The 25,437-nt window shown below is 40.4% G+C and overlaps 1 protein-coding gene and 1 non-coding gene across 5 annotated transcripts in view; one reads left to right on the top strand and one right to left on the bottom strand.

The window, feature by feature from the left end:
• The window catches only part of Nhsl1 (NHS like 1), a 126,681-nt gene that overhangs the window by 74,207 nt on the left and 27,037 nt on the right, over window positions 1-25,437 (top strand). For all 4 annotated transcript variants that reach the window (XM_046450292.2, XM_046450299.2, XM_058581553.1 and 1 more), the window contains exon 3: window positions 14,156-14,283. In XM_046450292.2, coding sequence (XP_046306248.1) covers window positions 14,156-14,283 — 128 coding nt within the window. The remainder of the gene's footprint in view (window positions 1-14,155; window positions 14,284-25,437) is intronic.
• Window positions 10,091-10,194, bottom strand: LOC124096971 (small nucleolar RNA SNORD46). Its single transcript, XR_006853065.1, has one exon. It is a non-coding gene; the product is annotated as a small nucleolar RNA SNORD46 (small nucleolar RNA).

Raw genomic sequence — 25,437 nt, 5'->3', positions numbered from 1 at the left:
CTGGTTTTCCCCTAGTGTCTCACAGGCCAGGAGCCTCAGCATTGCCCAGGAGCTTGTTAGAAATGCAAGTCCTGGAGCTCTGGTCCAGACCTGCTGAGCAAGGAGATATGGGGGTGGGCTGGCCATGCCCTCAAGGAGCCTGCCTGGGGATTCTCAGGTACCTTGCTCTGGAGAACCACTGCTCTGCAGGTTGTCCGGTGAACTTGTTTAATTAGGCAGCTGAATTGTGAGCACCCTGAGGGTTGGAACAAAACCCGCGGGCCCTGATAGCCTGTCACAAGCTGGGATTCAAGCATTCAACTCTTCAGTTTCAGAGTCTGAGCCCCTGCCTGCTGCTCTTGTCTGTGTTGTTAGTCTGATGAAGACTTGAGAAACAGTGCTTCCATGTCCCTGCCTTGTCCTTCTGTGTTTTCTCCAAGTTAGCACTGCCTTCTTCATGTGGGAGAAAAGTATTCAGAAATTTAGAAAGAAATGTCTGGTCAAAGCACTTGCCAGGAGAATCCCAGAACCTGTAGGTCAGAACAAAAACACAGTTATCACCAATGTGACTGCCTTTTTCCAGCTTTCTGCTGGATTAACAGTGGATGACATTCATTCCCATTCTTCAGGCAAAGTGAGCCTCAATCCCTTCAGACTTCCTTCTTCCTTGACTTTGGGTCACAGTTGGCATCTTACCAATATGCCTTCTTTCTTTCTTTACCTGCTGTTAAAAACATTATGCTCTAGCACCTGGGACATTTTGTCTTTAAAAGTTATTTACCTTTTTATTAATATATATATTTATTTATTTTACTTGGACACAATACTTTATTTATTTATTTATTTATTTGGTACTAAGGATCAAACCCAGTGCCTCATACATGCTAGGCAAGGGCTCTACCACTGAGCCATAACCCCAGCCCTAAAAGTTATTTACTTTTAGACCTTTTAGAGAGGCTTGGGCTTCACTATTTTTGCTTTGTCCTTTTATGTTTTATGTTGCTTTGGATGCTGAGTGTCATTGAAGTGATAATTGGTAAAGAACTGGTCTTATGGGCTCAAATATGCATTTACTGCAAGATAGATTTGAATGTAGTAGTTGATATGTAATAATACACTTTCATGCATTGTGAGGAATCCTGTATAATTGCATAACAACTTTAAAAGCAGGGAAGGGAGAAAGGAGGCATAATTTTTCTAATAATACAAAAAAAGGGCATATTTATTTGAAATCTTATTGTTTAAAATTGCTGTCAAATTATCTAGGAAAATGTCCATGGAAAAGATCTGCATTAAGTGTCTTTGAGATTTAACACAACTTTTCAACCCCCTCAGTATGCTACAAATAACTGAGTAACTTGAAAATGTTTGCATATCTCTAGTGTCTTAATTATGCTCAAGTTTGTTGATTCTTGAAGACAATTTAAATAAATTGAAGTTAAATTGCTTTGAAGAACGATGGAAAATCCAAAAGTATTTTTAGAAAATTCATTGAGCCTTAAGGGCAAGGCAGAATCTTAAGAAAATATTCAGTAAGGTTGCTTTCTCTTTTCCAGTATAGTCAAACCCAATAAATTAATGACATGGGAGGTAAATCCCCTCTATTTTTAAATATACCTGAGTTTGATTTTCATTAAGAAAGTGAGTTCTGTACTGTTTCCAAAGCATAATATTTAAGTGCAGTCAGTTTTTCCTATGTGCTTACTTGGAAGCTCAAACTAGATTCTTTAGCTACATAATACCTGCTACAGCTGCTAGACTAGAATTGATTTTCTTCTAAACATGAATGCTTGTAGTCTGATGTATTCTATGCCCTTCTGGACTGAGATAAAGATATATGCAGCACTGGCCTTTCACCCATTGTTCTTAATCTGATGGAAAATAACTGAGATGGAAGTTTAGAAGCTTCCATCTACTAGAAACTTTATACCTGTGTTTCATAACCCATAAGACCAATAAAATATCTGCTTTCCTTCAATTCCCACATAATTATTTTAAACACAAATCACATCATTTATGGCAAAGGGCTTTCTGTTTAGAAAAGTGTCCATAGCATTGACTTTAAAAATCAGTGATCTGAAAAAAAGATTTTTAAACTCTGGTTCATTGTAGGACATTCTCACTGAAGCAGCACATCATGACCATTATTTTTATAATTAACTTTGGAACTGGAGTCCTCCCAATGCTTAATGACCTTGAATTATATAGCAGGAGGATTAGGAAAGATTTCATACTGTTAAGAACAAATCACATTCATATTTTAAAATATGGTAAGTCTAGAATACCGGGCTGTAGAGTAATACCAAAACTGTGCTTTTGACCTGAATGTTTCCAAACTTTTCTGTCTTTCATGACCTGAAAAAGGATAGCCTATTTACCTAATCTTTCTGCTTTTAATGCAGTAGAGTGTTTGTTTCAAATTCTTCTTTCATCATTCCTACTATTCTTTCTCACAAGTCAGCAAGCTCCTTACATTTTTCTTTAAGTATACACTCATCTTATTGTATTGTTTCCTTGATGGATTTTTTTAAAATTCCCATCTTATTCCCACTATGAATTCAATTTTTGTTTCTTCTTCTCCCTCTCTCTCTTAGTTAAACAAGTCATATTTACTAACCACCCATTTAAGTTAAGAACTTTTCCCTTCCTCAGATTATATTTCAAAATCTTTATAATAAGCTCAAGAGCATTTCAATGTATAATATACTGGTCAGTGAAATATATACGAAAAATCACTATGATAATTTACACAACTCAGTGTTAAAGTAGTCACATGTATTTACTAGCCGAAGTACTGACTTACTTTCATTCAGTAACTCTTATTGTGGTTTATTTGGGATTTATATATTTGCATAGTTTTGAGCTGAATCCCAGCATCTTGGGGCAGGTAGAAATAGAGAGTGTTGAATCCAAGTACAGTCATGTGTCTTTGCTCAGCCACCAGAAGTACTCTTCCACCTCCTGTTAAAAGTCAGAGTTCTCACAGTATCCCAGGAGGCCCTACACTGTCTGCCACCACCCCCACCCCCACCCCCGCCTTCTCTCCTACTATTTCTCCTTCACTCAGTTCATTTCACTCTTCCTCTAGCTCTTTCCCCAGGAAGATAGTTCCTTCCTTCCTTATTCAAATGTCACGACTCCTTGAGGCTCTGTCTGCCCTGATACCACCAACTCCACCACTTCCTCATCTTTCTCGCCTTCTTTCCCTCTTACCATGTAGAGTCTTTTAACATGCTATCCAGCTCCCTGACTTTTTGGTTATCTATACCGTCATTAGAGCAGAAGGTCTGAGCAGACAGGAATCTTTGTTTTGTTCACTGTGGAATCTCCTCTTCCTATGACAGTACTTGGCAGGTGATAGATGCTTAAGAACTATTTGTGGAATTAATAGGTAAACGTGGGGGAGACTTTGGGATTTGGGAGAGAGAATTGTCTTAGAGGGTAATGATTTCTTAGAACTGTGATTCTACCTCTTTGGCAATAGCTATTCCTTTTTATTCCTTTTCTCTTACCTAAAATATCAGCAGAACTTCTGAATTATGTGAGGCACCATAGAGGAGGTAAGGAAGAATGACTCATGGCTTTTTCCTTCAAAGAGCTTATATCTATCTTAGAAAAGGAAGAAAGATGTATATAGAATGAAAATAATGGAGACAACAGTGTTCTGGTGATAGAAGCAAAATACCACAGGAAATCAGTCTTTAGAGCTATGATGTCATCACTGTGATACTAAAGAATTCAGCAGGAAAGACTGGAGAATGAGGGAGGGCCTGTGGAAGAGAGGATTTGAGGCCAACCTCAATGGGCTGGTAGCATTTTGCTCAAGCTGTCTTGAAGTAATGCACCAAGTTTTGTTGTCTACAAGCATGGTGGCTGCCACCACAGGCCAGGAGAGGCTGGGCCATCGTTGTCTGTAAGAGTGTTTAGAAAGCAGTAGTAATAATATACATTGTATGCTAATATGTGTAAATAATATAAATTGAAGAATCTATAAAATAATTTCCAGAATGAGGGATCAAGGAAAATCCCCAAGCCCACCCCTATGAGATATGTAGGGTTTTCACCTACAGACTTGCTTTCCCTTTGAGGGAGATACAAGAATCCTCTTAATTTCAGATTACTTTTTTTTTTTTGGGGGGGGGGGGTGAGGGGCTTGATCTAGAACCCAGGGCTTCTTGCATGCTAGGCAGGAAATCTACTATTGAACTACACCCCCATCCCTCAAATATTCTTTAAGGTGAACATTGGTTTGGGTAATTTCATTTTGGGCCTGTAACTTTTTTTGTTGTTGTTATTGTGGAAGAAGTTGTAGGTGCAGAAAAATGTTATATTGAAATTGGCTTAAAATCTTTCTAGGAAAGAATTTAAGGGTGCTAAAACCTTAAATGGATTTACTGACGTGCTAGATGAAGGCTAGTGTTATTTTAAGCATTGTTAAGTGTGGCTGTCTTAGTTCATTTTGTGCTGACATAATAGAGTACCACAGTGCGGGTAATTTGCAGGAGGTGGGAGTAACCAGGGATTAAGCCCAGGGGTGCTTAACCATTGAGCCACATCACCAGCTCTGCCCCCTTTTTAAAATTTTTTTTGAGACAGGGTTTCACTAAGTTGCTTAGGGCCTTGCTAAGTTGCTAAGTCTTGCTTTGAACTTGCGATCCTTCTGCTTCAGCCTCCCATGCTGTAGATTAGAGGCCTGAGCCACTGTGCCCAGAAGTGTGGATAATTTATAATGAACAGAAATCTATTGACTCATGGTTCTGGAGGCTAAGAAATCCAAAATCAAGGGCCTGGCATCTGGCAAGGACCTTCTTGTTGCATCATCATATGATGGAAGGACCAAGGGAGGGCAAAAGGAGGAGAACCCTGTCCTGCAATAATCGTGTTAATTCATTAGGAGGGTGGAGCCTTTGTGACCTGAATACCTCTTAAAGGGCCCACTTCCCAACACCATCACAGTGGCTGCTAAAATTCAACATGAGTTTTGGAGGAGGGAAACATTTAAACCATAGCAGTAGTACAAAGAGAAATGGAAAATGGTAGTTTCCCACCATAAGCAAAATAATTATCTTCATGTGCCACTCTCAGGCAGAACTAGCTATGAGGCCAGAAGGCCTGAATTCTAATGTTAGTTGCACCATATACAAGTTTTTTTTTGTTTGTTTGTTTCTCAAAGTCTTCATACATAAAATGTGGATAATTATAATCCCCATCTCTTGGGGCAATACAAAGAGTAAATGATGAGCTATATATAAAGCACCTACAACAGTGAGCCCTCAATCAAAGTTAGTATTACTAGAATGTGGTAGATACTGTTATACCTGATGAGATTTGTTATCACACTGTCCTTTTCCCCTGACAAAAGATAATTTTGCTTGGGACCTTAGAGATGAATTCCTGAGACCAACAGTAAATGTTTCTTGCCCAGAGTTACATAGCTGTTGAGTATTCAGATGGGCATCTCTCATACCCAATTATTCTCCCCGTCCCCATATTTCAGGAGCATCTGTTTTGTTATAACATTTTTGAGAAGCAGACATTTATTAGGAAACATCTCTGCTATCCCAGAAACATGGGAGAAAGGACAGAGAGGAGCAGGGCAGGGGGAAGTATCACAGAAAAAACAGTCTGATATCCCTCCCAGGGAGTAGAGGGGCCCACCTATTTCCAGGGAGTTCCAGATGCCCTTGTGACTGAAGTCCATGTTGCACAACTTCCTCCCACAACTGTTTGAGCCCACGCCTGACCCATAGCCATGCCATGATGTCAGCATCCACAGAACTCCGGGTCCTCTGGAGGTGGTTTTTGTCTGTCTCAGCTATCTGCTTTCACTGGAGCCACGTTTCTGATTCCAGGGTGTATCTGCCTTCTGTTCATTGGAGCTACTTTATTTCTAAATCTTGGGCTTGTCTTTCAGGCCAGCAGACCGTAACATGGCATAGAGCAACATGTTGTGGAATGGAATACAGGTGGCCGCCCTCCTAGCCACCCGCTTCTCACCCTGCTGCAGTTACACCATGGGGCTGCCCCCTAGTGAGAGAGTTTTCTTCTGACAGTGTACCCTGGGAGAACTTGCTGCTCTCTCCCACTCTTTGCAGCTCAGGCAGGGGCTGGGCGGGAGGGCCTCAGGAACATGCCAGGAGGCTATGCTAGGAGTGTGGGTGTCCTCACCTGCAGGCTGCAGAGAGGAACGGCAGGTAGACTTGCTCTTCTACTACCCTCTGCCTTTGCTGCTTGTTCTCATGTAGCTGATGCTCAGTGGGCAGGAAGGGGAAGGCACAAAGGGCATGTGCACTCATCCTTGGCGGAAGGGGGAGTGAAGATGGAAGGGTCTGTGGGACATTGGCAAGGTCCAATCTCTGGATGCACAGGCTTATCCTGAAATGTACAGCTTGCCTCCTGGTTATCTGATGCTGGAGCATAAATATGTAGCCATCGCCTCATGGAATTTTCTGTTTACCAAAGATAGGTATCATGTGGGTCACAACCAATGCCACACATGATCATCATTATTGTGGGGTTCAAGTGGATGGGGAGTGGCTCACTAGAATGAATCGGTCAATGTTCCTCACCCTTGCTCAGCCACCGTGCACCATGATTGACTCTACCACAGACTTCTGGGTGGTGGGATCCACATTCAATAATTGACCAATGACACTTTGCACTCCAGCAGAAATGTGAGCAGGAATGTTGCACTTGGAAGGAGGATCTGCTCTTTCAGCAGCAAAAAAGCAGTCCCATTAAATGGGAGACACCCTGTGAGGCTCCAGATGTCCATGATGGGGGCATCATGTCCTTCCCACCAGTACAGTTCTTGGGCACAGTACCAAAGATTGCTGCCAATCATGTCCAGCTTCTGCCAAGCTCTGAACCTGTTGCCTGGGTAACAGTTGCAGAGTTTAATGTTTCCTTCGGCATCCACCAGGATGCTCTCCGTCTTCATCTCTGTGCACAATGCCCTTCTTGAGGCAGTAGCACCTGGTGCACATGATCTGTGTGCATACTCACTGGGCCTCCTCCTTCTGCACATCGTTGGCCTTCAGTCCTCCACCTGCATGCTCCATCACCAACCAGATGTTTTCAATAATGTGAAATTACTTAGTTACCTTTGGGTGTTCTACCATCTTCATTATATCCCACTCATCTATAAGGAAGGGGAAGCTCTGCTCTACCTTTGGCAGGACTTTCACGGTCACTTCTATTCTGGTGAGGAGATGGCAGGCCTGTTTCACTTGGGCAAAGCTGTTCTGGCCAGAGTTCCCCAGGACCTATAATGGTTTGCAAGGGTCTTCTCTTAGGAGGAGTTGGCCAGAGTCCCAGCCACATGGTCCCATCCTTACTACTCTTGCTACACAAAGATTCTAGAAAGAAGAGGAAGAGGAAAAGGCAGCAGCAGCAGCCGCAACAGAGAAGGAAGGAGAAGGAGAAGAAAAAGAAAAAGGTGGGGGAACCCCTAAAATAGCCAAACCTAAAAAACAAAATCAAAAAATCAAACAACCCAACTGTCTTTGATTCTGACAGATCACCAACCAAGAGCTGCCTGCGCTTCAAGACCAACAAACAGCCACAGCCAGGGGCTTACTATAGGTGGTTTGAAATTTCCCTATGCTGGCTCCTTGTGAGGTCCAGGGCCAGAGGTGGCCCAAGTCATCGCTGGGTGTAACTCAAAAAATGGTCGTCTTACTTTTTGTCCTCCAGGATCCTTCCACTTCAATATTAAGACTAAGAAAGGACTTCAGAAGGACTCCGTGGATTATGTAGCCTGATATTTACTTGTTTAGAAAGAAAAACCTATAGGAGTCTTCAATGGCCTGTTCATTTCAAGTCTGAAAATCTATAATGACTTTTGGCTTTTAAAAAGTCTCATCATATCTATACTCAAAGGTTACTCAATTCCCTTTTCTTTCAACTTGGAATGATTGGTGGCAAAAAAAAATGGTAGCAATTCATTCACATTGTGATGATACTGTAACAAAATGCTCTGTTCCCTGAGATACCATAGGGGTGTTATTGACCCCCGTGGGGCCGAGAGAAACAGAGCTTTTGTCACAATTTCTCCCATAAAGTTCTAATCAGACTTCTCATCAGAAACCCAGAAACCCAGAAGGCAGCGGGATTGATATATTCAAAACCTTTCGACCCAGAATCCTATAGCCACAAAAAGTGTCTTTCCCGTAGGAGGAGAAAATGGAGGTGTCCCCAGATGCCTCAGTCCCTTTGTGCTATTGTAACAAATTGCCTTAGACTGAGTAATTTATTAATAACAGAAATTGATTTCTTGCAGTTCTTGAGTCTGGCAAGTCCAAGGTCAAGGCACCAGGAGACTCAGTGTGTGGAGAGGGCTGACTTTCTCCTTCTATTGTGGTACCTAGGTGCTGGGTTTGCACATGGTGGAGGGGCAGAGGTTTGAACTGACTCCCTCAGCTCCCCTGCCTCTTCTGGGGAGATAGGGGGGTACTGGGGATTGAACTCACGGGCACTCAACCACTGAGTCTCATCCCCAGCCCTATTTTGTATTTTATTTAGAGACAGGGTCTCACTGAGTTGTTTAGCACCTTTCCGTTGCTGAGACTGGCTTTGAACTCGTCATCCTCTTGTCTCAGCCTCCCAAGCTCCTGGTATGATTGTCGTGTGCCACCACACCCGGCTCCCCTGCCTTTTTTTTGCAATTGAACCCTGGGCTCACACATGTCAGACAAGCATTCTACCACTGAACTACATCCTCAGTCTTTTATTTTGAAACAGGGTCTCACTAAGCTGGCAAGATTCTCCTGCCTCAGTGTCCCAAGTGGCTAGGATTTCAGGCGTACACCACTGCACTCAGCTTAATAAATGTACTTTTGTGAGTGTACAGTGCTGGTGATCAAACCAGGGCCTTGTGCATGCTTTTTTTAAAGCTACACCTCCCATTCATGAGGTTGAAGCCCCCTGGCCTAGTCACATCCAGAACACCCCACACCTCTCAGTACTGTGGCATTGGGGTGGAAATTGCAGCAGAAATTTGGAAGAACACGCATGCATATTTAAAACACAGCCCCAGATAAAGAAAAGCCAAGGGAGTTGGACACCCCTAGATAGTCCCTGCACAAGGGAAGTCCTTCAGGTTGAACTGAAGGACAAGAGGAACTCAGAGCCTAATGAAGACAGATCTCTGGTAAAGGCATATTTGTAACAATTATAAAGGCTAATGGTACTTTTGTTTTCCACATGATTTAAGAGCCTGCTGCCCTCCACGCTGCTGTGTGCTGGGGCTCTGAGGGCGATGCCAAGTACAACAGCTTCACACAGTGCGGGGATGTAGGCTGGGCCGTGGTGGGCGGGACCGTGGGTTCTCCATGGCCTTTTCCTGGCACCAGGGGGAGGAAGACAGCTATAGAGTTGGGATGTCAGCAGGGATTTGAGAGGTCAGAGTGGCCTTGGGTCACTCCTGCACTGCAACCCCTTGGACCAGAGCTGCGGAGGGGAAGCCTGCACCCTTCTGGGTCAGTTTGCATGTCTGTTCAACTCCCTGCCCATCAGCTCTAGGCTGTCAGTCCCCAGTTGGCCACTGGTCTGTCTGTACCTAGGCATCGGAGGACCAGGTATTGAGAAGGCATCAGAGTCAGGGTTTTGCATGCCCAATTCTTGTTGAAGTTGCTTTCCCAGGTGCAGCAAGGTTCAATATAAGAAACCAATAATCCCTGTCCCCTTTTTTTTTCGTGAGGATCTTCATGAATTTCTTCCATATCCTGGTGTATTCTTAGCTTCATACTATGTTAATATTCTAGTGCCACCATCACAGAAGACTATAAAACTTGTGGCTTAAAACAGCAGAAACTTACTGTCTTTTCGACCCAGAGACTAAAAGTCCCAAATCAAGGTGGTGACAGAGCCATGCATCCTCAAACTTCTGGAGGAGGATCTTTGTGGCCTCTTGTAGCTTCTGGTGGTCCCAGGCATTTGCTGGCTTGTGTAACTCTAATCTCTGCCTCTCTCTTCAGGTGGCTGTTTTCTTTCTGTATTCCCAATCCTCCAGTATCTCTGTTTTGCCTTCTTACAAGAACATCAGTTATATTCAAGCCCATTAGAATGACCTCATTTTAATCCAGTGATACCAGGAAAGACATAATTTCCAAGTCTGTCAGTTTAACTACGACCAGACCTTGCATTGGCCATTGGCACACAGGTGACCAAGATGTCTGCAACAAAGCCTAAGGATGCTTTTTCATCACTCTAGCAGTGGGTGTTTTTTTGTCTACCTTTTGGAGGGCAGTGTGCAAAGTTTTGGCTCCTTGGGGATCTAACCTAGTGCCTTGCAGGCAGCGCACTTGGAAGTATTTGGTGAATGAACCTCCCTCCAGCTTCCCAGAAAGGGTAACATCCTAGTCTTACAGAGGTGGCTTATAAGTTTCTAGGAGATTAAAATGCTGACCCCTGGGTCTCAGGCATAATTAGTAGTGCCAAGTCTGTCTGGATTCCAAGAAGCTATTTGACTACTTCTTGACTTAGAGCCTCTCTTGATAATTAACCTCCTGTTACAAACACATAAAGGATGTTTTTTTCATTGTCTTTGTAAATTTGTCATAGCCTTATTCAAAAAGGTTTGGAAATCAACAATAAGTGTTGAGAGAAGAGGTAACAAGAATACAGAAAAAAGGGGCTGGGGATGTGGCTCAAGCGGTAGCGTGCTCGCCTGGCATGCATGCGTCCTGGGTTCGATCCTCAGCACCACATACAAATAAAGATGTTGTGTCCGCCAAGAACTAAAAATAAATATTAAAAAAAATTCTTAAAAAAAAAGAATACAGAAAATGAGTCATTAGAGCTATTCTGGAATTTTCCTCCTTGGGCAAGAGGTAGGATTACACTTCCTGTCCCTACTGAAGTTAGGTATAGCCATGTAGCTTGTTTCAGCTAACAAAATGGAAGCAGATAAAACCCTCGTAACTTCTGGGGAGAAGTTCCAGAAGTGTCTGAGTTGGAAGCATCATGGCACTATCGTGTGTTCACACGTGCACAAGTGGAGGGTGAACTCCGTCTGCCTTGTCTTTAGGTGATTGTGGGGAGCAAAACCCCTGCCACTCTGTCTGGACAAGAGAAATGTGCAAGAAATTTCTAGTTATGAAAAGCCACTGAGGTTTTGGAACTATTTCTAACTGTGGCATATTTAGCTCATTGTGATTGATTAAGTACACTTAGGAATGATAACATAGAGAAAATTCAGTAAGGATTTCCCCCAGAGAAACGTATTAACTTATTTTGAAAACAGTTCTTTAAAGCTTCTTGCAGTCATTAGCATTTCTAAATTAAATTCACAAGATGGTTAGATGACCATCTAGTTCTGTGACCTTACTTTTCTCTTCTATATTTAAAACTTTGGTCTACAAAGAAATGCTTGTCCTTTGTCCTTATGTTAAAGAATGTTGGATGTGTGTGTGTGTGTGTGTGTTTCATGAAAGAAACTAAGGGAAAATTTATGTTTGGGAAACTAGAGACCTCAACAAACAGTGATATTCTTATCTGAGCAGCATTGTAAGAACAATTTCTGAATTTCTGTTGATAGAGTATGTGTTAAACATAGCTCTTCTATTACCTTTAGGACCTTCTTTCTAGCTATAGTCACTGGCCCAACCCGGCTTTAAATTGGGTTCTGCCTTGCAGTTACTCCCTCAGCATTGTGTTTGTAAAGCATTTGATCAATCACGGTGACTTGCTCTTATGTCTCATTCTAGAGACTATAAACTCATTTTTTAATGAACAAAGCCAGGGTATTACAAACTGAGACCTGTTGCAACTTGACAAGAGGAAATTTTCCTCGATTTCTATCCCCTTGACCCACCCCCCCCACCCCACCCCCCGTTGGAATATATGACAATGGAATCTGACCAGTTAACTAGATTTTACAGATTTGATAAGAGTAAGAAAATTAGTCATTTGCCTTAAACTTGTACTGCCTAGTTTCATATTTCATCTGTTGTAGTACCATTTATTATACTACTGTTTAAACATTTGTATGATGTGAACTTCATGATAGAAAAAAGATATATTGTTTTAAGCTGGGTACAAAAAGGAGACACACTGGAAGTACAGTACTAATTGCCAGCCTTTCAGACTTTTAATGTGTGGAAAACTTTGTGGTGTTTTGGTCTTTTAAGATTTAACATGTGTCAATTCACTTTGGCTGTTTTCAGTTTTATTGCCAAGAATGTCAAAACTAATATCACCCTTACACAAATGGTCTAGCCCAGCAGTCTCTTTATTTCCTGGGAGAGGAAATCTTTATTTCAAACACAATCCTATGTGGTATCTAATACATAGCACAATTTTTTCTAATGTTGGAAGGACATTAAATTTCATAATTAAACTTCTTTTAGGGTTAATTACTGAGGGGAAAAAAGAATTTGAACAACAAAAGGACTTAGAAAGCCTTGGCCTCCACTTTGTATTTCATTTGTCAAGTACTTGAAAACCTTGAATTATATAGATAAGTAACTGCAGGTGGTAACAATTTATATTCAATTTATATTGGTTTATTTTGCAAGGTTCTCAGAGACTTCATATTTATAAGTATAGCAGGAATACCTAACTTTTAGGAACAAAGGAAAAATTGATTTAGCAGCACAAGTTAATGAATTAATTCCCTGTACTGTGTTAAAATTTGGTATGTAAAACTATTAAATTTTGTCTGGGGTTGTGGCTCAGTGGTAGAGCCCTTGCCTCACATGTATGAGACACTGGGTTCGATTCTCAGCACCACATAAAAATATATAAACAAAGTAAACTTATTGTGTTCATCACAACTAAAAATATATTTTAAAAAACTATTAAGTTTATTTATCTTGCTTAAATTAAACATTTAAAGAAAATTATATTAAATACTTAACAGAATTCCAAAACTCTATGGAAAACAACATTAGACAACTACTAGCTTTTTTTGGTAACATATCTAGAGAACTAGAGTGTAGATTCTGACTGTGTTTCTTTTAGAGAAATTGATTGATGTTGGAGAAGATGTGAAAATATTTCCCTTTATAAAGGGTTAGACTAATCTCAGTGAATCCTCATTAAAAAATACTGTTTCCCGAAATGTTTTTGAAGTTTCATTTTAATCAATATTACAAATATAACTGCCAGCCCAGACCACTAGCTGTTTAACCCCTAAGTAACAGAGGTGGTGTAATTTAGCTGACTTATGGTGACCTGTGCATTTTCTGTTAGTTTGGTATTGTCATAGATCCTCATGGCTATTTTCATAGGAATTTTTAAAATCTGCTTTGCAGTTCTGAATTAGAAACTTTCTCTCTCCACTCCCCACTGTGAGAAAGATAACAGAGAAAAATGAAAAATTTTTGTTCCCTGTTTTTTTAAAAAAAGGTCTATATTTTTATCTCTCCACTGAAGTGGCTGCCTGTCTCCTCTTTGAGACAGAATCATGGGTTCTCTGTTACACGGGAGCTCTGAAGAGGTCTAATTTAGTTTTGTGCCTTTAGGGACATGGTTTTGTGAAGCTGGGTAAAGAGAAAACTTTTCCAAAACCAAACACAATTTCTTCTCCTCTAGAAAACTGGACATTTACAGGAACCCTGGGGCAAATCCTTTGGCCAGGCAAAGGCTCCTTTAATGTGCCTGGGTAATAGGGAAGCTCCTGGTGCTTTAAAAGCCATTAAAACCTTCTAAGCCACTAGCCCACTGATGAGAAAAGTCTTGTGTAGTGTTTTTTCATTGAACACAACCCATGGCCCTAGCCTCCTGCCATCCAGAGCACATGTAGGCATCCCTCTGTGAACTGGATGATGTTACAGGCTGGCAGCCAGCTTCCACACAGCATTTGCTATTGGTATTGAAATTAAATTCAGGATGGGTGTGGAATCATATGGCTAGAATACCAGTGACTCCTAGGCTGAGACAGGAAAATTGCAAGTTTGAGGCAAGATCTTGTCTCAAGATTTAAAAAATACAGGAAGTTAGGCTGGGAATGTACCTGTCCCCTCCCTCCCCAACCTGGAAAAAAAAAAGCATGTATGTAGGTGCTTAATCATTCTTAATTTCTTGTCATCATTATCTTCATTGTTATCATTATTATTATTATTAAATTATATTATGCCCTATAAAAATATTATTAGAAAAGGTAGATACAAAGAAGTCAACAAAATATTATTTTTAATGCCCTCCCTTGACTCTCTGCCTGTTCCCTCTGCAGAATGTGATAAACTGAGGCGGGATGGCTACCGAAGTTCTCAGTACTACTCTCAGGGACCCACTTTTGCAGCCAATTCTAGCCCACTCTGCGAAGATTATCAAGATGAGGATGCAGAAACAGATCCAAAGGTAAGGCTGCTAAGTTCAACATGGCATCCTGGATTGACCCCAGGACAGAGTGGACATAAGTGGGAAATCGGACAAAATTAGAATCAAGTCTATATTTTAGTTAATAGTATTGCAGCAAGTTAATTTTTCGGTTTTGACAAAAGTACCATGATTACAAAAAACAGTAATCTAAGGGAGAACCAGTGAAGGGTACATAATCTTCATAGTTTCTCTGTCAATACACAGTTATTCCAATAAATAAAGAAGTTAGGATCCAAGTGATTCATTGAAGCAACAGAAAATCAGTATATTTGTGCCTTTTGAATATTCTGTATTGGTTAGGAGGAAAAAATGAAGATTTTCTTTCTTTTTCATATTACCAAGTACCCAGTTATATTACAAAGAAGAACTCTGTTATTAATGATATCCCAAGGCAGGTTATTAATAAAGTGAAGGAGTTTTACTTAGCTCATCATTTGGGAAGCTCAGGGACCTGGCACCAGCATTGACTCAGCTCTGGTGAGGCCCTGTGTCCCATTATGGTGTCAAGTAATCACCAGTCAAAAGGAAGTTGGAGAGAGGCTGGATGGGGCCATCTTGGGCTATTTACACAACACCTCTCTGGACTAACCGGTGTCCCACAAGAAACACCTTGATCTCTTTTGAGAGCACTCCTTCAGTGACCTGAGCATCTCAGAACAGTTGCCACCTCTCAAAGATTTCACATTCCAACAATGCTACACTGAGGTCCAAGCTCCCAACACGTGGACCCTAGGGGGACAAACTACATCCAAACCATAGCCAACTGAGTATATAGCAAAAGCTACTATTTCACCACTGTCAGGGTTTTGAACATGCATGAAATATATGCACTACTTTTACTTGATGTTATTGCACTGGCCAGTTTACTTAATGATTCTGTTTTACATTTGAGTTCCTTGTTCTCATACCTTTCTTAGGATGTGTTCAAATTACTTCCGAGATGTATATTTTCTCCGTACTAAATGCACATGAAATGGAATTTATGGACATTTTTATTTATATAATTTTATTTTCATTATATTGAATATTATAGATGAATACATACTGGAATAAGCTAAACAAAATAAGATTTGATAGGTTTGGTTTTGAAACCTTTTTTGGTACCGGGATGAACTCAAGTGCACTCGACCACTGAGGCACATCCCCAGCCCTATTTAGAGACAGGGTTTCACTGAGTTGCTTAGCACCTGAGGCTACCTTTGAACTCGTGATCCTCCTGCCTCAGCCTCCCAAGCAACTGGGATTTTAGGCCTGTACCATGAAACCACATTTAACTAATATAAATATTTTCAGTGGTTAGGTCAATACAGAAACACTGTATTGGTTGGAGAACATTCTTCAAGAGCATTCTTCAGGGGTTTTTGTTGTTGTTGTTAAATAGGCAACTTCTGAGGACAAAGTACCATCAGAGTTGATCAAAAAATGGGAAATTACTACCCAAAGTTTTTGGTTTTCATATGGATATTGAACCCAGATTAATTTTTTAGAGTTGCATTTTTAAAATTAATATTATTTTTAACTGAGAATTCATAACTGAATGCATAAATGTGGTACAATGCGATCTTTTGATACAGGTATACAGCGTGGAATGATTGAACAAGCTAGTTAGCATATTCATCACTTCCCTTAGCTATCACTTTTCTAGTAAAGCATTTGGAATTTACTCTCTTAGTTATTTTGAAACGTACATTTTATTGACTGTGGTCACCTGGCTATGCAATAGATCTCAAAACTTATTTCTCCTCTGTACCTAAAACTTTGTACCCTTAGATCACTAGCTTTCCATTTCCTCCTTCCCAACCCAGATTTTTTTTTTCTTTTTTTTTTTTTGGTAGCATGGATTGAACCCAGGGGCACTTTCCACTGGGCTACATAACCAGCCCTTTTTATTTTTTATTTTCAGACAAGGTCTTGCTAAATTACTTAAGGTCTCACTAAGTTGCTAAAGCTGGCCTCAAACTTTGGATCCTGGTGCCTCAGCATGTACCACAATGCCTGATTACAGGCATGCACTAATATACCTGGCCCCACACAGATTTTATCACAGAATATTTTTCCTGCCTATTTAAAGGTATTTTCACATATTAGCTTAGTCCTTTTGCTAAAATGTACAAAGATGGTCATTTAGTTTGGTGGGACAAACAGCCATTTCAAAATCGATCTGATCTTTAATTTTAAAAACTTATTTTTCACTTCTTGGCAAGAGTAAGGGAAATGAAAACCAGAAGGTGAATTGTATAGTGAAATTTATGTTTTTCCAGATAGACCTAGCCTTACACTGCTGCTCAGAGGGGGAGGAAACGTTTTTGGTGGAGGCCCATTGAGTCAGAGGTCATGTCTGGGAGCAGATGGTCGCACAAATTGTGAGCATTTAAGAGTATGGGCTCCCCTGGAGGCAAACTTGCATTAATATGGCAACATCCTAAGACCTTCTGCCAAAAAAAAGTTAGAAACTTAGTTGCTAAATTCACACATAGCTACTTCCTCAACCTGGTGCTGATCCTGATGGAAATTTAGCTTTTGTGGGAAACTTCTATTTCTGTGGGCCTTTGCTGTGGACTCCTAACTTCAAGCAGTCCTCCTCCAGATGCATGGATGGAATGTGGATGAGCCAACACTCCAGAGAAAACAAAGTTCCCATCATGTTGAAAATGAGTTGCTAGATAATGATAACATGTAAAGAAATATATGACGTGGCACATTCCAGTAAACACACGTGCCTTAGTGCAATTTGGTAGCACAGGCATCATTAGGCCAGAAACCAGAAAGTGAGAACCTCAACCGATCTCCTTGGGCCCACTGTCCTTCTTTTGGTGGACTGAAGTCAGAGCAGTGGTAGAGTGTCCTGGCGTGTGTGGGAGGAGGGTTGTGTTCTGGGCTCCCTGCAGGGGGCCCCTGAGTCACAGGCTGGTGTGCAGCTTCTGCACTCTCCTCCTATATTTGGGCTTTCATGAAAGCACAGAGCCACTTTCAAACCGAAGCTTCAATTTCTGTTAGTTTTGTGATTTTCAAAACTCAGGCTGATACTTATTCTTGGTTCAAAGAATTTTGAAATCGTTGGAATATGTTGCTAGTGATATTTAAGTGGAACATTTTTTTTTCCTTGAGTACATAGAACCAAACTGAAGCATTTAGATTTTTTTTTTAAAAAGATTAGGTTTCAATAAATGCTTTCCCAAGGCAATTTCTGTTAAAAAATTGCTTCAGAATCAAATAAATATCAATTTAACATGTGTTACCATATATTAACTTCTATTAGCTTCTTGTACTAACTACTTCAATTTCTTTATGCCATGGGGCGTCAAAAACCCACTTGCTGGCTGGGGTTGTGGCTCAGTGGTAGAGAGCTCGCCAGCACGCACTGGGCGCTGGGTTCCATCCTCAGCACCACATAAAAATAAAGGTATTGTGTCCAACTACAATTGAAGCAAAATATTTTAAAAAAAAACAAAAAACTTGCCATCCCACTATTACATACCCATTTTGATGCTCTTAGAGGATATTCTTCATCTTTTTTTTTTCTCTCTTCTTTATTGGGTTAATTAAAATGTTCTCTACCAGAGAATATGCTTTTTCCCCTTAACTGTATGAAATTACCAAGGCTTAGTGCTGCTTTCGGTGACAAAGGCCTTGTTTTAGTCAGCTTTTTCACTATTGTGACTAAAAGATCTGACCAGAACAACTTAGAGGAGGAAGATTTATTTGAGGGCTCACGGTTTCAGATGTCTTACTCCATAGAAGGCTAGCTCCATTCCTCAGGGCTTGAGGTGAGGCAGAACATAATGGCAGGAGTATGTGACAGAGGGAAGCAGCTCCCATGGTGATCCGGAAGCAGAGAGAGAAGCTCTACTTGCCAGATACAAATATATACCCAAAAGCCATGCTCCCAATTCCCACTCCTCCAGCCTCACACTACTACTTCAGTTACCACTCAGTTAATCCCTATCAGAGGATTACTTCACTGGTTAGTTAAGGCTATAACCCAATCATTTCTCCTTCAAATTTTCTTGCATTGTCTCACACAGGACTTTTTTTTGGTGGGGGATACCACATCTAAACCATAACAGGACTTGAAACTGGTCTGGAAATGAAACACTGGAACTCTTGTGCTTTACTGCCACTTCAACAGGCTTTTCTTCTTAACTTGGAAGGTTTCACCCCGAGAGTCCCTTTACCTTACTTTGTACATGATTGACTATTTAGCTGGTTCATACATTCAGTAGTCGTTTATTGAGGAATTACTCCTAACCAAGTATTTACCTTGTATCAGAAGTCTTTATTAATCTTCGTGATCCCAACCACCATTCACTAGGTCACATGATGCACCAATACCTCTAGGCTGTATAACCATCAGTGGGACATTCTTCATCCTCCTCAATGAAAGAGTTTCTTAAGAAGTAGAATTAGAATTCATTTGAAAACAAGAATTTATTTGGCACCTCTTGGCCAGGGACTAATCCAGGTATGGGAGATTAACAGTGAACTGAACAGCAGAGATCCCTGTCCTTGATGGAGCTTTGATGATGGCATGGAGAGGCACTGAGCATATAGAAGCGATTTAGTTGTATTGGAAAGTGACATGTGCTCTGTAGTAAAATAAATCAGATGGAGAAGAGGTGCGACTTTAAATTAAAAGAAGAGCATTACTCAGCCCAAAGAGGTGATTGAGTTTAAAAGAATGAGCCATCCTGAAATCTTGGAGAAGAACCTTTCAGGAAGAAGAAATAGCCAGTGCACTGAAGGCTCTCTGCCCTATATTGTGAAATGCAAAGATTAAGAAGATATCTGTGCTTTTTTTTCAAGGAACTTACAGCCCACAGGGATAGGGGGAACCAAGTAGGATAAATGTTTTTATGTATAACATGCACAATAAGTGTTTGGCATTCAGTAATAGGTGAAAGGGAAATGTTTTCTGACTTTAGGCTGTTGTAATAGCCAAGAGATAAGTGACGACTTAGATCCCAAGAGTGAATGGCATGGAGGGGGTGAGTTGGTGGCTTGCTAGCAGGTGGGAGATCAATTTCAAATTTCAACTCTGCTGCTTGCTGTGTTTCCATGGTTGTATCACAAATAGTTCAAGGCATTAGTTTTTGTCTAAAAGGTTCAAAGTGAAATAAGATTGTTCCCTGAACAGACGATTCATTTACTCAGTAAATATTTATTTAGCACTTCCAGTATGCCAGGCTTATTCTAGATCCAAAGGACCCATCAAGTGAACAAAACACAGTCCCTGCCATCAAAGAGATAGCAGTGGTGAACAAACCATATCATACAATAAAGGCAAGGCGATGATAAATGAATGAAACAATGGCCAGGAAACAATGGTCAGTGACAGGGCTGCCATTTTTAGATCGAGGGGTCCAAGAGGGACTTTCTGATAGTATTGTTAGAACAAAGCATGTGGTGAAGTATAAGACACCCCACATGAATACCCTGGGAGACCATTCTAGGAAGAAAAGAGTTTAATAAATGCAAAGACCTGGAGACTACAACGTGGTTATCCTGCAAGAGGAACAGCCAGAGACCTGAGCAGCCAGACAGTGAGCAAGCACAATAGAGGTAATGAAGACTGTAGGGGAGAGAACCGAGAGGCAGACTATGTAGCACCTAATTGGCTACGGTAAAGACTTTGGGTATATTGGTTCTGGGTGGGATGAGAAGTCATTGGAACAGTTGAGCAGAGACGTGACACAATCTGATTTGCTATTTAATGCAATTTGGCTACTATATGAAGATTGGACATTAAGGAGTTGAAGATAGCAAAACGACAAAACAATAGGCTGTTGCAGGCATCCAGGCAAGAGAAAGCCCTTGGTGGCTGGGACCAGGTGGCCGTGGGAGAGATTCTAGGTTTTTCTTGAAAGTACATCCTACAGGATTTGATGAAGTTATGAGAAAAAGTCAAGGATGACTCCATCTACTTTTTCCAGCTTGATTCCTCTAGAATCTTATTTTGAAAATTATTTGACTCCTCCACCTACAAGAAATTCCCATCTACTGATCTTACCCTTTCAATACCCTCAGTCTTCCTTCCTCAATTTCTGTCGTGTCACCCAATATCATATTCACATTCAAGCCCCCTGAAGGCCTTCTGCCACTTGCCTGGCAAAATCCCCTCCCAGTTTGACCCTGGTTTCTTCCTATTCTGTGCTACAGCCTGATTAGTAAACAAGGCTGAAGAAAAGAAAGCGCCAAGTTATGTTAGCTAATCTTGATATTAATGAATAGCCCAAAACCTAGAGTGCTGCCCGGCACCTCTAGTACACCAACTCAGTTCATTCTTCTACTCTCTCTCAAATTCTATTTCACACCTTCTCAAATCTCCAATCACTGTTTACCGCTTCTCTCTCAGATACACTCCTTGACACTTACTGCATCAGGAAAACACAGGCAATCCAGAAGGCATATCATTTCACAGCCAAACCAATCACACTGCTTGCTTGCATCTGTTCCCGTATGTACTCACCCTTTCCTGCGAGGGCAGTGGCTGAACAGAACACGCTTCTTTTCTTCCCTGTTGCATCTCAAGTGCCCAGATCACTGCCTGGCATACAGTAGGCACTCAGTATTTTTCCAGTGAAATGAATAAGGTTAACCTCTTAAGGACTTCAGACTTGTAGTTTTCCCCTCTTAAATCGGCCTAATCAATTTTCTCTCGAGATGGCATCATTACCATCATTATACAAACATGCTGTACTTTCTTTCATCTTGAAGAAATCCTTTTTTGACCTTTCATTCCCCTCCAATTTCTACCACATTTTTCATTTCCTCTTTATAATAAAATGTCTCCAAAGAACTGTCTAGACTTGCCGACTCTGCTGCTTTTCCTTACAATCTCTTTTGAAGCCCCTCCAAACAAACTTTTTTTATCCTCAATATAGTACTGAAGTTATTCTTAGGTCCACCAGTCACCTCCATGTTGCCAAATCATGGTTAGGTCTCAGGACCCACCTCTCAGCTCCCTTTGACAGCATGTATTCTCCTATTCTTCTAAAGATACTGTCCCCCCCCCCTTTTTTTTTGATACCAGGGATTGTACTCAGGGCCACTCGAACACTGAGCCACATCCTCAGCCCTATTTTATATTTTATTTAGAGACAGGAACTCACTGAGTTGCTTAGTGCCTCGCTTTTGCTGAGGCTGGCTTTGAACTTGTAATCCTCTTGTGTCAGCCTCCTGAGCTGCTGGTATAACAGGTGTGTGCCACTGTACGCGGCCTCTTCTAAGGACACTTTCTTCTCTTGGTATCTATGGCATCCTCACACTCCTGGTTTTCCACCTCCCAACTAGGCATGGTCTCTCAATCCCTTATTAGATGTTCTTTTTCTTCCAAATATCTAAATGTTGGTTTTTAACTCTGGGCTCAAATCTTGTACTCTGCTCCTTAGTAACAGATTCATTGAGTTCAGCGGTTTTAAATTCCACACATTGAAGTCTTCTAAATGTCTATCTCTCATCCAGACACATGTATATTCCTGTTTATTGTCCATCTCTACTTAAGTATCCTGCAGGTATCTCAAACTTGTCCAACTCCAGATACACAATTCTCATATCATGCTTGCAAACAAACCAGAAACCCCACTCATCATAGTTTTCTCCACCTCAGTAAACCACACCATCCTACCTGTTGCTGAAGGACAAAACATTGGCCACCTTCTTGATTCTTTTCTTTGTCTCATACCTTCAGCAAACTCTAGAATTCCCACTTTTCTGAGTCACCTTCAAACCTTAATTTAAGCATTCTGCAATGCTGAGGTCAAGGGTATGTCTAAGAGAGCAGCTGACTGAGGCAAGTTGGGAGTGAGGTTGGGAGGGATCAGAGCATGTTGCAAGTGGAGAACCTCCGTGGACACCAAGTTCACCAGCAGTGATAACAGGAGTAGTGGCCAAAGGTGACTACAGGACAATCACAGAGGGGCAATGGTAAATCAAGGAGTCTGATATGTGATATGGCTATTAGGACATCATTAGCACACATCTTAGCACAGAATTTTGTGATTCAGAGCAAACCTTGTATATGTCATCCTTTAAAATTTGAAGGAGATGTTATAATTTACATAATGTATCAAATCTGACCCAAGAGGAGAAAGAATATTTTATAAGACCAATCATTAGGGCCAGGGTTGTGGCTCAGAGGTAGAGCGCTTACCTAGCATGCGTGATGTACTGGGTTCTATTCTCAGCACAACATATAAATAAATAAAATAAAGGCCCATTGACAACTAAAATATATTTTTAAAAAACACTGATCATTAAAAAATTTGTATCTATTTTTTTAAAAAGGGCAAAATTGTTTTACAGGGTTGTGGGTGGGCAGTGGTCTTACCAAAGATTTTTAAAAAGTAGGTAAGTTCAGTGCTTAAAACTGTTCCAGGGGCAAGGGAGAGAAGAAGAAGGAGAAAGACAGTTCTCTTTTTAAAAAATTTTTAACTTGTTCTTTTTGGTTATACATGACAGTAGATTGTGTTTTGATATATCATACATATATGGAGCATAACTTCTTATTCTTGTGGTTGTACATGATGTGGAGTTCCACTGGCCTTGTATTCATAAATGAACATAAGAAAGTCCATTTGAGAGACAGTTCTTTTTTTATATATATATATTTTATTTACATTTTAGTTTTCGGCAGACACAACATCTTTGTATGTGGTGCTGAGGATCCAACCCGGGCCGCACCCATGCCAGAAGAGCGCGCTACCACTTGAGCCACAACCCCAGCCCTAGAGAGACAGTTCTTTTTAATAAATTTGTTAAATACTGAAGCCAAAACCTGAGAGAGACTGCAGAAAATTAACTGCTTGGTCTTATCCATGAATATTGGAATTATAAATCATAAATAAAACATTAAGAAATATAATCTAGCATCTCACTAAAAGAAAGATACTACTAGTTCAACCTGAGTTTATTATAATAGTAATGCAAGGATGTTCAGTATTAGGAAATGTTGTCATCTATTAATCATATTAATAGGTCTGAGGAGAAACTCATATAATTAAAACTTTAGATATTGACAAAGTATCTGGTATTATTTATCAGCCATTCTTTTTTGGGGGGAGGAGTACTGGCAAGTGAACTCAGGGCACTCTACCACTGAGCCACATCCCCACATCTCTATTTTATTTAGAGACAGGGTCTCACTGAGTTGCTTACTACCTTGCTTTTGCTGAGGCTGGCTTTGAACTGAAGATCTTCCTGCCTCAGCCCCCCAAGCCGCTGGGATTACAGGCATGCACCACCATGCCTGGCTTAACAGCCATTCTTGATTTTTAAAAAATCCAGTAATATAGGAACAAGTGGATATTTCCATAACTTAAAGTTTATCTGCCTTGTCCCCAAACCCAACAAAATTTGAAATGGGTCAAGTTCATTCAAATGAGATATAAGACAAGGACAGTCACTGTCATTACTGCTTAACACTGTGAAACTTGACAGCATGACTTGAAAAGCTGCAGAGTCACAAGTACAAAAATGAGGAAGAGTCAGTTTATACATTGTAGGTTTGTAAGTTTGGTAAATCCAGGAAAACAAAAGCCTGAAACTCCAAAAGGAAAAAAAAATAGAATTCAATGATATACTAAGGTATAAAATTAATTCATAGAAAAGAAAAACTCATACTACAAAGTCAAAATAGAAGACATACTAGAAAAATGTATTTAAAATTGCTATGACAGACAAAAGAATGGGGTAAATTTATTAAGAAAATATGAGATTTATATGAAATAAACTTTACTATGGAAGAAAACAAATACATTTCAAATAATGAAAAAGCACACGTGTGCTGAGATCAGGGGAGTCCGTAAAAAGCTGTTGATTCTGCCCAAGCTAATTTATCAAATTAACACAAAACCAATAAAAAGGCACTTATTGTTTGTTCCATTTTATTTTGTTTTGGGGTTACTTTGGGGGGAGGAAGAGGACCAGAGAAGTTGATATGAAAGTTCATAGCTAGAACAGCTGGAGAGCAGAAGACCAGGATAGGAAAACTGCCTTAGCCACGGGTAAAAGCCAGCAGTCCTCCAGTGCGGACAGAACAGAAGAGCACATCTAGAAACAGACCTGGTGGTCAGGACATTTAGTGTGCCTTCGGGCTGGCACTTGAAGTCAGGTGGGGATCCCATAAATGCAAAAGGGTCTCCAAAGCAGCATTGTATGGGTCTTTTCATGTTAAGCCCTAAACCCCAACTGGGATGCAAATTAACATCACTCTAACAGTTGAGATCATTTTAAATAGAGTGTATAGAAATCACTTGGAAGAGAAAATTCTATTCTTTCTATTTCCTAGATAGGCCTTGGGGTAGGGGTATGGTGAGAACAGTGGTCTGTAGAGAGGACACAGGAGTTTACAAGTGCTGAATCTAGAAATGACTAGATGTCACAAGAGGTGTGCGTGTGATGAGAAATATCATGCACTTGACAGATAGTGAGGACTCTCCGACTAGGAGAGTTGCTAATAGGGCAAAGGTTGAGGACATGCGCATTAGAAAAGGGACCTGGGGGACTACCTCTCTAGTTATTTACCCTGGTTGATTATTTTAGAATAATTGTCCTAATTATTCTAATGCAGAACCCCTCCCAACTGGGACTATACAATCTGTATATGGTATAAAGAAAGGTATTTTGGTAATAACATCCACTTGTGTCCTTGACATTAATGTAATTTAGCAAGAAAAAATTTGCTTAAACTGTATTAATTAAAAATAAATAAATATATAAATAGATAATAAATGGAAGGAAGACCAATAGAATATAGGGAAGAGACCCAGAAAGGGAGGAGAGGAGAGAAGGGAACAGTACTGGGGATTGAAGTATATATGAATATGTCAAAATGAACCTCACTATTATGTACAACTATAATGCACTAAAATTTTTTAATTGTTCAAATTATTCCCAATCATTTATCTATGTGTGTCATCTAAATAGTAAACATGCAGTTTGATAAAATGCTGTTGGCAAAGGAATTTAGAAATCCCAGAAGATGACTTTTAATTTACCTGTGAAATGAAAGAGTAAGTCATTGTATTTTTTGTTCTTGTCTTGACGTTTTTACCCCCACTTGGGGTTTCAGTATATACCAGGTCCTTCCAAAGAGGTTTTTCAGGTATTTGAAGGGAATCTGTTTATAGGTGCCAA

The sequence above is a fragment of the Marmota monax genome, unplaced genomic scaffold (assembly GCF_021218885.2).
Source record: "Marmota monax isolate L192 unplaced genomic scaffold, Marmota_monax_Labrador192_F-V1.1 WCK01_AAM20220418_F8-fsc00030, whole genome shotgun sequence".
NCBI lineage: Eukaryota > Metazoa > Chordata > Mammalia > Rodentia > Sciuridae > Marmota > Marmota monax.
This window is presented reverse-complemented; position numbering and strand designations above follow the sequence as displayed.